General features: G+C 30.8%; 1 protein-coding gene across 2 annotated transcripts in view; it reads right to left on the bottom strand.

Annotated features, from left to right (window-relative positions):
• LOC133174743 (slit homolog 2 protein-like) overlaps positions 1 to 15,186 on the bottom strand; it is a 138,047-nt gene that overhangs the window by 86,405 nt on the left and 36,456 nt on the right. For both annotated transcript variants that reach the window (XM_061309830.1, XM_061309831.1), the window contains exons 2-3: positions 11,164 to 11,235; positions 5,171 to 5,242 (exon numbers count right to left, since the gene is read on the bottom strand). In XM_061309830.1, coding sequence (XP_061165814.1) covers positions 5,171 to 5,242; positions 11,164 to 11,235 — 144 coding nt within the window. The remainder of the gene's footprint in view (positions 1 to 5,170; positions 5,243 to 11,163; positions 11,236 to 15,186) is intronic.

Below are 15,186 nucleotides of genomic sequence, written 5' to 3'. Positions count from 1 at the left end.
TTCTAAAAACACAAGATGGAGGCACAAGATGGAGGTACATTGTTATATCTCTCACATGTTTTATTGCTTAAAAAGTTTACTTGTTTTTGTCTTAAAAAGTTTACTTGTTAATGTCATTTCAAGCTTAAGCAAAAAAAAGAGCATTTTGTAGAATTTACGCATGAAATTTAGATATTTATTACATGCAATAAGAGAAAGCTTTCATTTTGGTTCATTCTTTTTTGTCTAAACCCAAACAAAGTTCTCGCTGCATTTGGATTAAATTCTGTTTCACAACATTTCATATCATAAATTTATCTAAGCATTTAGCATGGCAGAAAGGTATTTTGTGCTTCAATTCTAATTTGTTATTTAAGAATTGGGCAAAATGGTTATTTCACTGCAGGCACCCTCATTCTTCCGAGGTGCATTGTCTCTAAAGCATTCCCCAGTCAAGTTCATTGACTTTTTTATTGCCAACCATCAAAACTCAAAAGGTTTTCCTTATCCTGTTTCTGATGACTTATGTAAGAAATTATTTGTTTGATTGAAAATAAACTTTTGCGAGAAGCATAAATGTTTACAATCGACGCCTTACTTTGACATTTAAACCCCTGTTATGTACGGAGGTACGGAATTGATAATGGATGAGAAAACAGATGACGGGAGACAGAATAACATATTAACTAAAAATACCTTACTTGTGAGGCGAAGTATCTTCTTCATATCTTATTTTTGAAGGAATTAAATAAAGAAAAAAACATTCCGCATGGAAAACTACAGTGCAGGGAACTAATTTTATTACATAAACCAGCATCAGCATAAGCATTAGTAGCATCAGGATCGAACTAGCATCAGCATCAGCATTTAAAAAACAGCATTACCAGGATCAGCATCAGCAAGCAAATGATAAAACCAGCATTGACCTACATAAAATCAGCATTATCCTACCAGCATCAGAAAATCAATGAGTTTTAATTCAGTAAAAAATTAAAAAAGAAAGAAAGAATATTGGTTAAAGTATTCACATTATTGATACATAGTGAGATATTATGATCAAATAATTGTAAAAGGCACTTTTATTGCTTTAAACGGCAATGCTGAAATTCATTATCTACTTCCGGTAGCATGATGCTACTTCCGGTAGCATTGACCTAATTATAAAACAGCATCAGGATAAGGATTACTAGCATTAAATCAGCAAGCAAAGGAAGCATTCAAATCAGCAAGCTAAGGAAGCATTCAAATCAGCATCGATGCTGTAACAAAATTAGCTTCCTGCACTGTAGGCAGGAGTTGGTCAAGGAGGGAAGGTAGGGGGATGAAGATAGAGTGGCTGTTGTTCACTCCCTAGACGACTTATTATGTGCTTTGAAATAACTCATCGTTATGTTTTAATTACCTTTAAGCTAAATATTTATATCACAAAAGAGCATCCCTATATTGTCCTGGTGTAAAAGTAAACTGTCGACTGTAAAAGTCAGCGCTCGTGAAAAAGTCCTATCATCCTTTAAATAAACCAACTAACATGTAAATAAATGTAATACAATTAAAGATCTAATAACAAGCTGCATGAGAAGCACCTACATGTATGATACTTTGCCCAGGAAAATTTTATTTGTTGATTTTATGCACATGATTTTTTTCATGATTTCATGAGTTACTTATTTGATACAATGAAGACAGTTTTTTTTTTTTCATTCATGTCATCTTCATTTTTTATATTAAAACAGAGAAAAATAGTGTCTATGTATTTGAATAATTTAAATTTCTATTTCATTTTTTTTCTCTACAAAATTGCATGCATGTTAAAAATTAAAAGAAGATAAATTGAAAATTTTAAAGAATATAAACTTCAAAACTATGTCTATGCCACTTGAAATTGGGTACTACAGCATTCACAGGAATGTGTCATTTGTATGAAACTCCTCATTGTATATGTCTTATACACAATCTGTTGTTGTTTAACAAAATATTGATTGCTCGAATATTTAAGATGAAAGAGCAGTATATCGTGGGCATGTGATTCAAACGCATGGTCGATTGATAATGCTTTATTTCTTCATGAAATGACAAAATAGGCAAAAATCTGCCGTCAGCACGAAATAAATACAAAAATTAAGTACTTCTAAAATTTTCCTGCCGTGATTTGCGGCCGTTATTGGTCAGTCGGTAATATTTCATCCTTTCCGAAGACATGCACAGATTTTTTTTTTTTTTATGTTCGTTAATGTTTTGTCTTTCTGATCATTTATCCCTGAAAATTTGAAAATCTGCCCGAAACTGCTAATTTTTACACTTGCTATATTTTTTTCAAAATATGAAAGATGTATCAAAAAGTCACAACATTGGGGATATGTTCATCATTGGGGTGCAGAAACTTTTTTGAACGTAAGGTGAGCGTTTGTACATCGTAAAGATCCCAGAATATAACTCTGCTACATGTACAACCGGTCGATGGGGTGCTGATTTTAAATATTGGTAGTCAGTGTCCCTTGTTTGAGTGCAATAATACAAACATGTATTTTTATGTAGGTCTCGTAAAGTTTCACAAGTCAGCACACAAATCTCCATTGAATTTTAAAAAAATCTCATTCATTTAATTCAATTTCAAATTTTTCGGAAGATAATATTGGACGAGATAGGAAATAAGGAATGACACCTAATACCTAAACTAGATGGTTAAAATGACCGATTTTAATATTGTAAAATCAAAGATATAAATGAAATAAATACACTTATAAATTGATTTCTGTTGATCGAAAATCGATGGTCAGCCTGTGATTTCGCTTGATTGCATCTTGAGCACTAGGACAGAACAGGGTACAACCTGTAAATTCCATGTAAGTTGTAGTGGTCACTGTAACACTGAGCACTAATTACATTTGTTTTTTTTTTTCGTCTGTGACCAGCGGTGTTAATAGTAAATAAAAGTACATACTTGACACTTGGAGAATAAACAAACTTCATGGACGCACAATAGATTAAACCTGTATTGTTTTTGTTTACAAATCAAATTGAAAGAGCAAAAAATCTAGCAAAATAGGAGACTAAGATTTAAAAAAAAAACAGAAACAAAAAAACGAGTTATATACAAATTTGATTAAACAAATGATGTAACTTAGAGGTCCTTTTTTAATTCACAAAGATCTTTGCTCAGTATTTTATACTCATTTGCTAGTTTTATTTATATTTCTTGAGATGATGTATAAAGTATAAGCGTGGGGTGGGAGGGGGTGGGGATAACTTCGATTCGGAATCTCTGTTAAAGGCCCATGAAACGGAGACAGGAAATTAATAAAGAAAAGGTTTGGACTTCATCTTATAAATTATATTATGCAACAAGTATATGTGTATTTATAAATAAAGATGGCTTAGTGAAAGCAATCTGTAATGATATAAGTATCAGCTGTTCACACTGATTCACAATTGGGGAAACTCCACATTGCTAAATCCGATAAAAAAAATGTTATAAAGTAACATTTTGATCGCACATATGAATACATGTCAAAGTTCTGAATTTTCTCCAGCTCATTGAATCTCTAAGATAATTTATTTCATGTATATAATGAAAAATAGATAATTATTGTTAAAAAAATCAACCTTGCACCAATCAGCCAAGTTAACAGTATTTCATCCTTCCCCCTCTTTTTGGGCTACTGTCTGAATCACGAATCGAATCATGTCGGTAAACGTTCAACGTGTACATGTACTTCTTGTACAGAGATAGTGTAAGGACAAATAGAGATGAAATTAAAAACTAATGATACTCTGGTGTACTTGGCCATTTCTTTTTTTTTAACTGAATGCTTGTTGTAAGAAATACAGGTATTCACTGAATGCACTATATGACCCAACTCTCTCAAAACGAAAGTAGCAACATGTACTCGTGGTGTAGATTTATGTACGTACATGTAAATATTTTACACGAAGTTTCATAATAACCAACATGACGACACAAATGGCAAGATTTTCAAAACTTATTAATCATGTAAGTGGGTAATTTATTTTTTCTGTACTATAGCTGTAACCGGTAATTATCGGACTGAAAAAGAAAGAAAGACATTGCAGATTTCATTTATTGAAAATCACACTTCATAATTTGACTTACTGATCGCTTAAAAAACAAATAAAAATCTTTACAAAAGAAAAAAAAAAACGGAAGCTTGATATCACACAATTTAAAAAAAATGCGTGGAGGATATAAAATAAAACACTACAGTGCACTATATTATGTATTTCGTAGCTCAAAGGTCCCATTTCAATTCAATTAATCAAATATGATGAAATTTTATTAATTAAACCTGTCACATTATAAGCACAATCTTCAATAAAAGGTCATGGTTTATATTACATGAATAGATTTTGTATGACATATTCAATAATGCCTTTTTCAGATAGAATTGGGGGGGGGGGGGGTAAACTATACATGTAATTTTCAAATATTCAGTCATTTCTACATGAAAATATAAATCAATATTTACATTCAACATGTATTTTGCTTATAAAGGGTAACGAAAGCTACGGCATTCAAAAGGCCATAACACGGATAAGGGGTCAATAGGTTACAGTATGCGTTTTATTTTGACGTCACAAACGTTTAAACGCCGTGGAAGTGCAACGTCATAAGAGAAAATCAAAATTCACGCTCACATCGAACAGAAGATTTCAAAATATAAGAGAAGATAATCAGTAAATATTTTAAGAGTAACCAACTGGATTATATTTTGTAATAAAACAGCAAATGACATTAATATCCCCTTATCATACGGTTGACATCTGAAGTAAAAATAGTGATCATTGTTTTTGATTTCTTTATTATATAAAGAATATATACGTCGTGCAGAATCCTCAACGTGTTCCTCAGAAGAAATGTCAATAGACCCATAGGGTTTCCGGTGGGTTTGAGGGGTCGACAAGGGAAGCTTACTTCTCCTAGTCACATGATCCCACTATTAGAAACTTTAGGGGAGCGGTGTTTTATGCCCTGTATGCTCACAGATTTCTATTGTTTGTGGGATCTTTGTCGTCCAGCATTATCAGATTTTGAAAAAGTATGGGAAAAAAGACAGTTTTGCATAAGTAATGGTGACTTATACATGCACATACATGTATGTACATGTAACTACCTAGTACGTGAAATAAGTACACATATAGAATGTCAAACTGAGTAAAACTAAGATATACTTACAGCATAGAAAGGATTTCTAAACCGTTAAAGGCATTGTCCTGTACTATGGTAATTTCGTTCGAGGAAAGATCTCTACAAAAAGAAGGAAAATCCGTGGTATTTAGTTGTTTTTCATTCTTTTTTATCGGCAAAATAGGAATGAATGAAGCCTTCATAAATGTATTAGGGTCCAATTTTTTTATTAACTTTGAACTGTAGATCTAGACATGTTATTAATGATTACATGTTTTAGAAATGTAATTAATTAAAATAATGATTGCATTAGAAAAACAACCTCGTTTGTTTATTACTCTCAGACATTCCAATAGTATATATGGTATATATGGTAGATGAACATATTTACATATATACACAATACAAAGTCAAGTAAGGAAGAGTAGTATAAAATGGCAATGTATTACCAAAAATAGGTCAATATCTTTTTAACAAAAAAAAACAGCTTGATCGGTGAGTCAAAATTTGTGGTGGACTTAATGTTCTCAAACTTATAATTATTTACATTGAAACACTACTTCTTACCATTAAGTTTTATATGTAACGAGGAAAAATATGAGCCAACATTACATTAATCATTACAATCGATTAATTTTCATATATTTCTTCTTTGCATAAACTGAAAGAAGTCATAGCTATGAATATTACACAATATATACTAAAATATATTGCTAACGTGAAAATGTATAACATTTTTCACATTTTCATAGTCAATAAATAAACCTGGATTATGAAGGAACATACACACTTACAATTGCGTTTTTTAAGAATCTAATATTTTCTGTGTGTTCACTGACTTAAACTCTCAGCAAAATCCCGTGTTTGTATATGGGATAGAGCTCTGTTATTGTTTATGATTTAGTTTTTTATCATGTGTGCTCGATTTGCTAACACAGTGCACTTAATATAATTTAAAAACATTATTTTAATAATTTCAATCATATCATTACCGAATCTCCAATTTTCTTAAATATTAAAACGGAAAAAAATGCATTAATATGCAAGAATGTATATATGAATCAGGGATGGGGTAATCGTAATCGAGTAATCGTAATCGATTGTAATGATTACTTTTTTTTCAAGTAATCGACAGTAATCTGTAATCGAAGAGATTTTCGATTACTTGTAATCGTAATTTAATCGATTACAGCTAAAATTTTCAATGTAATTATAATTACTTTTTCGATTACTTTCGATTATTTTATGCATAAGTGGATGTTATTTTGGAGAATTATTTCCTGTCATTCACACACAAATATCAAATATAAACAACCTAGTGTACATACTATGTAATGTTTGGATTACCTAACTTTTATTATCATAAGTTTAATAATGTTCTCAATAAAATTTGCATTATAGACCTACTGGTCTAGTATTAAATAAATCAGAAGTGTATTTCAACTATTTATTAATAAAATATATAGATTTTTTGTTTGCATTTTACATTTGACCCATAGTCCTCTTGCTGCATGTCCTTTTTCATATTTCAAATATTGAAAAACTTTGTGGTTGTAATAGAAAATTATAAATAGCAAAAACAGATCTAAGTGCTGTATTAAATATAAATGATTTGGTAAATAAACTACATTGTACTCGAAAAAAAGAAGATGGAAATACTTATTCATATCTGAAAAATGAATGTTTAAACAACTTCAAACTTGTTGTTTTAGTAACTTTAAAATTTGCAAAATCATTCTCATGTTTTCATTCAAAATTGTAAGGTTTCTTTTATATCAGTGAGAGGTTATAAGTGTCTGTAAGAGAGGGAGTAAGTGTCACTGTGTTTTATCTTGGCTAATTAATTGACTGAGACATCCCTGATTTGCAGATAATGAGGTGTAAACTGTGAACTACCTAGTTTTAACTTTTATTATTCATAGTTCTATTGAAGACAAACAATATTATTAAAACAATTAATAGCTCTCAAAACACTTATTTCAATACAGAATGAAATTGTGCTATTAGTTTAATTACTTAAAGACACTGTGACATTTGATTTACATGTTTATTACTAAGAGTTCTAATTTACTTATTTTTTTTAAAAAGACACAAGAATGTTTAATGTGTACTGTCAACATACGGGCAGCCCAAATACTTCTAACGAAGTTATTCACAATAAAATTATTTTATAATAAATAATTTTTGCAACAAGTCAAATCTGAATATGGAGGTTCAGATCCAAGGTTGAAAGGAATAATTAATTCCATGGCATATTTTATTGTAGGAATCATGTCTCCACTTTCCATGGTAGAGAATCCCTCGTTTGGGCATTTAGTGAGAATGTTAGCCAGAATAAAACCTTAAAAGAATCTGCACTGAAACTGCAGGAACACATTCAAACTTCAGTGGATATCATCAACATTACCATTTAAATATTGCTTTGATATTTGAAGGGATAAAAACTTGGGAGTAATCGATTATTAATCGATTACATCTTCCAAAGTAATCGATTACAATCGATTACAGGACAAACATGAGTGTAATCGATTATTAATCGATTACATTTTTCAGTAATCGTGCCCATCCCTGATATGAATTTTTGTAGTCATGATTGTTTTCAGATAATAGTAGTTTCAGTACACACCTTTATTATGTATCAGTCTGGAAACGATCTGGCACCATATACGTTTTATAATTCATTTGAAAATTTTAAAGAATATAAACTTCAAAACTATGTCTATGCCACTTGAAATTGGGTACTACAGTATTCACAGGAATGTGTCATTTGTATGAAACTCCTCATTGTATATGTCTTATACACAATCTGTTGTTGTTTAACAAAATATTGATTGCTCGAATATTTAAGATGAAAGAGCAGTATATCGTGGGCATGTGATTCAAAGGCATGGTCGATTGATAATGCTTTATTTCTTCATGAAATGACAAAATAGGCAAGAATCTGCCATCATTACGAAATAAATACAAAAATAAAATACTTCTAAAATTTTCCCGGCCGTGATTTGCGGCCGTTATTGGTCAGTCGGTAATATTTTATCCTTTCCGAAGACATGCACAGATTTTTTTTTTTATGTTTGTTAATGTTTTGTCTTTCTGATCATTTATCCTTGAAAATTTGAAAATCTGCCCGAAACTGCTAATTTTTACACTTTCTATATTTTTTTCAAAATATGAAAGATGTATCAAAAAGTCTCAACATTGGAATATGTTCATCCTTGGGGTGCAGAAACTTTTTTGAACGTACGGTGAGCGTTTGTACATCGTAAAGATCCCAGAATATAACTCTGCTACATGTACAACCGGTCGATGAGGTGCTGATTTTAAATATTAGTAGTCAGTGTCCCTTGTCTGAGTGCAATAATACAAACATGTATTTTTATGTAGGTCTCGTAAAGTTCCACTAGTCAGCACACAAATCTCCATTGAATTTTAAAAAATCTCATTCATTTAATTCAATTTCAAATTTTTCAGAAGATAATATTGGACGAGATAGGAAATAAGGAATGACACCTAATACCTAAACTAGATGGTTAAAATAACCGATTTTAATATTGTAAATTCAAAGATATAAATGAAATAAATACACTTATAAATTGATTTCTGTTGATCAAAAATCGATGGTCAGCCTGTGATTTCGCTTGATTGCGTCTTGAGCGCTAGGACAGAACAGGGTACAACCTGTAAATTCCATGTAAGTTGTAGTGGTCACTGTAACACTGAGCACTAATTACATTTTTTTTTTCGTCTGTGACCACCGGTGTTCATAGTAAATAAAAGTACATACTTGACACTTGGAGAATAAACAATCTTCATGGACGCACAATAGATTAAACCTCTATTGTTTTTGTTTACAAATCAAATTGAAAGAACAAAAAATCTAGCAAAATAGGAGACTAAGATTTAAAAAAAAAAACAGAAACAAAAAAATCGAGTTATTTACAAATTTGATTAAACAAATGATGTAACTTAGAGGTCCTTTTTTAATTCACAAAGATCTTTGCTCAGTATTTAATACTCATTTGCTAGTTTTACTTATATTTCTTGAGATGATGTATAAAGTATAAGCGTGGGGTGGGAGGGGGTGGGGATAACTTCGATTCGGAATCTCTGTTAAAGGCCCATGAAACGGAGACAGGAAATTAATAAAGAAAAGGTTTGGACTTCATCTTAGAAATTATATTATGCAACAAGTATATGTGTATTTATAAATAAAGATGGCTTAGTGAAAGCAATCTGTAATGATATAAGTATCAGCTGTTCACACTGATTCACAATTGGGGAAACCCCACATTGCTAAAACCGATAAAAAAAATGATATAAAGTAACATTTTGATCGCACATATGAATAAATATCAAAGTTCTGAATTTTCTCCAGCTCATTGAATCTCTAAGATAATTTATTTCATGTATATAATGAAAAATAGATAATTATTGTTAAAAAAATCAACCTTGCACCAATCAGTCAAGTTAACAGTATTTCACCCTTCACCCTCTTTTGGGGCTACTGTCTGAATCACGAATTGAATCATGTCGGTAAACGCTCAACGTGTACATGTACTTCTTGTACAGAGATAGTGTAAGGACAAATAGAGATGAAATTAAAAACTAATGATACTCTGGTGTACTTGGCCATTTCTTTTTTTTTAACTGAATGCTTGTTGTAAGAAATACAGGTATTCACTGAATGCACTATATGACCCAACTCTCTCAAAACGAAAGTAGCAACATGTACTCGTGGTGTAGATTTATGTACGTACATGTAAATATTTTACACGAAGTTTCATAATAACCAACATGACGACACAAATGGCAAGATTTTCAAAACTTATTAATCATGTAAGTGGGTAATTTATTTTTTCTGTACTATAGCTGTAACCGGTAATTATCGGACTGAAAAAGAAAGAAAGACATTGCAGATTTCATTTATTGAAAATCACACTTCATAATTTGACTTACTGATCGCTTAAAAAACAAATAAAAATCTTTACAAAAGAAAAAAAAAAACGGAAGCTTGATATCACACAATTTAAAAAAAATGCGTGGAGGATATAAAATAAAACACTACAGTGCACTATATTATGTATTTCGTAGCTCAAAGGTCCCATTTCAATTCAATTAATCAAATATGATGAAATTTTATTAATTAAACCTGTCACATTATAAGCACAATCTTCAATAAAAGGTCATGGTTTATATTACATGAATAGATTTTGTATGACATATTCAATAATGCCTTTTTCAGATAGAATGGGGGGGGGGGGGGGGGGGGTAAACTATACATGTAATTTTCAAATATTCAGTCATTTCTACATGAAAATATAAATCAATATTTACATTCAACATGTATTTTGCTTATAAAGGGTAACGAAAGCTACGGCATTCAAAAGGCCATAACACGGATAAGGGGTCAATAGGTTACAGTATGCGTTTTATTTTGACGTCACAAACGTTTAAACGCCGTGGAAGTGCAACGTCATAAGAGAAAATCAAAATTCACGCTCACATCGAACAGAAGATTTCAAAATATAAGAGAAGATAATCAGTAAATATTTTAAGAGTAACCAACTGGATTATATTTTGTAATAAAACAGCAAATGACATTAATATCCCCTTATCATACGGTTGACATCTGAAGTAAAAATAGTGATCATTGTTTTTGATTTCTTTATTATATAAAGAATATATACGTCGTGCAGAATCCTCAACGTGTTCCTCAGAAGAAATGTCAATAGACCCATAGGGTTTCCGGTGGGTTTGAGGGGTCGACAAGGGAAGCTTACTTCTCCTAGTCACATGATCCCACTATTAGAAACTTTAGGGGAGCGGTGTTTTATGCCCTGTATGCTCACAGATTTCTATTGTTTGTGGGATCTTTGTCGTCCAGCATTATCAGATTTTGAAAAAGTATGGGAAAAAAGACAGTTTTGCATAAGTAATGGTGACTTATACATGCACATACATGTATGTACATGTAACTACCTAGTACGTGAAATAAGTACACATATAGAATGTCAAACTGAGTAAAACTAAGATATACTTACAGTATAGAAAGGTTTCCTAAACCGTTGAAGGCATTGTCCTGTACTATGGTAATTTTGTTCCTGGAAAGATTTCTACAAAAAAGAAGGAAAATCCGTGGTATTTAGTTGTTTTTCAATTATTTTTATCGGCAAAAAAGGAATGCATGAAGCCTTCATAAATGTATTAGGGTCCAATTTTTTTTATTAAGTTTGAACTGTAGATCTAGACATGTTATTAATGATTACATGTTTTAGAAATGTAATCGATTGAAATAATGATTGCATTAGAAACACAACCTCGTTTGCTTATTACACTCAGACATTCCAATGGTATATATGGTATATATGGTAGATGAACATATTAACATACATACAAAATACAAAGTCAAGTAAGGAAGAGTAGTATAAAATGGCAATGTATTACCAAAAATAGGCCAATATCTTTTTAACAAACAAAAACAGCTTGATCGCTGTAAATTCCATGTAAGTTGTAGTGGTCACTGAACACTGAGCACTAATTACATTTTTTTTTTCGTCTGTGACCACCGGTGTTCATAGTAAATAAAAGTACATACTTGACACTTGGAGAATAAACAATCTTCATGGACGCACAATAGATTAAACCTCTATTGTTTTTGTTTACAAATCAAATTGAAAGAACAAAAAATCTAGCAAAATAGGAGACTAAGATTTAAAAAAAAAACAGAAACAAAAAAATCGAGTTATTTACAAATTTGATTAAACAAATGATGTAACTTAGAGGTCCTTTTTTAATTCACAAAGATCTTTGCTCAGTATTTAATACTCATTTGCTAGTTTTACTTATATTTCTTGAGATGATGTATAAAGTATAAGCGTGGGGTGGGAGGGGGTGGGGATAACTTCGATTCGGAATCTCTGTTAAAGGCCCATGAAACGGAGACAGGAAATTAATAAAGAAAAGGTTTGGACTTCATCTTAGAAATTATATTATGCAACAAGTATATGTGTATTTATAAATAAAGATGGCTTAGTGAAAGCAATCTGTAATGATATAAGTATCAGCTGTTCACACTGATTCACAATTGGGGAAACCCCACATTGCTAAAACCGATAAAAAAAAATGATATAAAGTAACATTTTGATCGCACATATGAATAAATATCAAAGTTCTGAATTTTCTCCAGCTCATTGAATCTCTAAGATAATTTATTTCATGTATATAATGAAAAATAGATAATTATTGTTAAAAAAATCAACCTTGCACCAATCAGTCAAGTTAACAGTATTTCACGCTTCCCCCTCTTTTTGGGCTACTGTCTGAATCACGAATTGAATCATGTCGGTAAACACTCAACGTGTACATGTACTTCTTGTACAGAGATAGTGTAAGGACAAATAGAGATGAAATTAAAAACTAATGATACTCTGGTGTACTTGGCCATTTCTTTTTTTTTACTTTATGCTTGTTGTAAGAAATACAGGTATTCACTGAATGCACTATATGACCCAACTCTCTCAAAACGAAAGTAGCAACATGTACTCGTGGTGTAGATTTATGTACGTACATGTAAATATTTTACACGAAGTTTCATAATAACCAACATGACGACACAAATGGCAAGATTTTCAAAACTTATTAATCATGTAAGTGGGTAATTTATTTTTTCTGTACTATAGCTGTAACCGGTAATTATCGGACTAAAAAAGAAAGAAAGACATTGCAGATTTCATTTACGGAAAATCACACTTCATGATGTGACTTACTGATCGCTTAAAAAATCAAATAAAAAACTGGAAAAAAAAACGAACGACATAAAGCTTGATAGCACACGATTTAAAAAAAATAAATTGAGTGGAGTATATAAAGTACAATAATAGAGTGCACTACATATGTATTCTGTAGCTCAATGAACCCACTTCAATTCAATAAATTAAATATTATAAAATTTTATTAATTGAACCCATCACGTTATAAGCACAATCTTCAATAAAAGGTAATAGTATATATTACATGAATGGATTTTGTGTGAGATATTTAATAATGCCTTTTCAAAAGGAGAATTGTAGGGGGGACTTAACTATAAGAGCCAACGGATCCCTTTTATACATGTAACTTTTCAAATATTCAGCCATTTTCTACATGAAAATATTAATCGATATCTGCAACTATTGACTGAACTAAAGAAAAATAAACAGGATGTGTTAGTGAAACTTTATGCCCCCGATGGTAACACAATTCTGGAGTGGGACGAAGAATATAGTGCAATAGTTATAGCCAATGTTAAAGTTTTTCAAATGTAGGTCAAAGGTCACAGTTGAGGTCACATGATCAAATATTTCTGTACCAATGGAAAGGTCTTGTCATAATGTACACTCATGTCAAATATCAAAGCCTTATCCTTGACAGCGCAATAGTTATGGGCTAGGTTAAAGTTGACAACAGACAGACAGACAAACAGACAGACAGGACAAAACAATATACCTCCGGGATCTTTCGATCCGGGGGCATAAAAATAAATAAATGATGATATTTAAAAAATATATATATACAATGTGATCTTATTCAGAAGTTTCCTTGTAAGTAGACTGTAATGAATATTCTTAGAAAATATATTCTTTTTCACCCTAGAAACAATGACCACGGTAATTCTCAGCATCGGTAGCACAGCAACAGCATTTGTCAGTATTGATCAGACCTATCAGTAAAGACGACAATAAATGTCAGTAATTATCAGAAACAACTAAACTTATCAGCAACAGCAGCAACAATAACAGTAAAGATCAGTATTTATAGGCAAGAACAGCACAGTTTCAGCAATTATCAAACGCTGTAAGAAAACTTTGAAAATTCTAACCACTTTTCCAATCCAGTAGTGTCTGCAACGATCCAATAACCTATGCGGGGATTTGTATAATTTCCACCCTTAGGCATACGTTAAGAAGTTCATATTCTGTAGTGACAAATATAGTAGTCCATGCTTACTAGATTAGCCTCAAAAGATATTCTTTATCATTGAGTTTGGCATCAAATAATAAACTAATACACTACTGGCTTTCAAAACCCCTGTCAGTATGATAATCCCTCGTCTTTCTCTGTAACCCTCAGCATTTCCACAGCTATCTACTGTATATCTACAGTGTGGAACGGTTTGCCTCCTCTGTGTTATACAGTAATTCTCAGTATGCCATCGTATATACCCCCAGCATGATACAGTAACCTACAGTCTTATGATCCAGTATGCCCCTGTATGGCTCACCGAAGCAGAAAGCTGATCTTATGCAATATTTTTCAAGCAAATAAATCATGATATGAATAACAATAAAAAGATTAGATGAAATTAACTTTTAAAATTAATTTTTGTGTTTTTAAAAAAAGTTGTTTCCATATAATAGCTAAGAGATTAGTATGTGATTTAAAATAAATATTCATTGTAAAGAAACATTAATATGTTAAATAAATAATAAAGTAAATATTAATATTTAAAAAAAAAAAAAATAGATAAAAGAATACATAAATTTATTTCCTAATTAATTAATTAATTAATTAAAATATTTGTGACCTTATCAGTCTCTGGGTATTGTACAAAGGCTAGGGCGTTAATAAATTTTGTTATTTTCCCCAAGAACTATTAAAACATCTCTAAGTCCGAATCCTACTTTTAAATTAACTCACAAGAAAACTGTGGGAGAAAGTCAAACGTCATAAATAATAAGCGTAAATGAGAATTTTAAGTTATAAACAGTCTAATATTTCAAATTTAAAAAAAAATACTTGCAATGTTTGCAACGACTATATCTTGTTCTAACGTCAAATTAATTTTATTCATATATATATATATATATATATATATATATATATATATATATATATATATATATATATATATATATATATATATATATATATATATATATATATATATATATATATTGGTATGACTTTTTACATTTCCATGAAATATAATACATTTAAGATTTATTTTTAGGGGGTATGATTTATTTAACTGTTTATATACTTTCATTTTATGCCTTTATTCAAAAAGGGGGCATTATGAAAGATTG

This window comes from Saccostrea echinata, unplaced genomic scaffold (genome assembly GCF_033153115.1).
Source record: "Saccostrea echinata isolate AGI-Se365-2 ecotype Australia unplaced genomic scaffold, CSIRO_AGI_Sech_v1 ptg000059l, whole genome shotgun sequence".
Lineage (NCBI taxonomy): Eukaryota > Metazoa > Mollusca > Bivalvia > Ostreida > Ostreidae > Saccostrea > Saccostrea echinata.
This window is presented reverse-complemented; position numbering and strand designations above follow the sequence as displayed.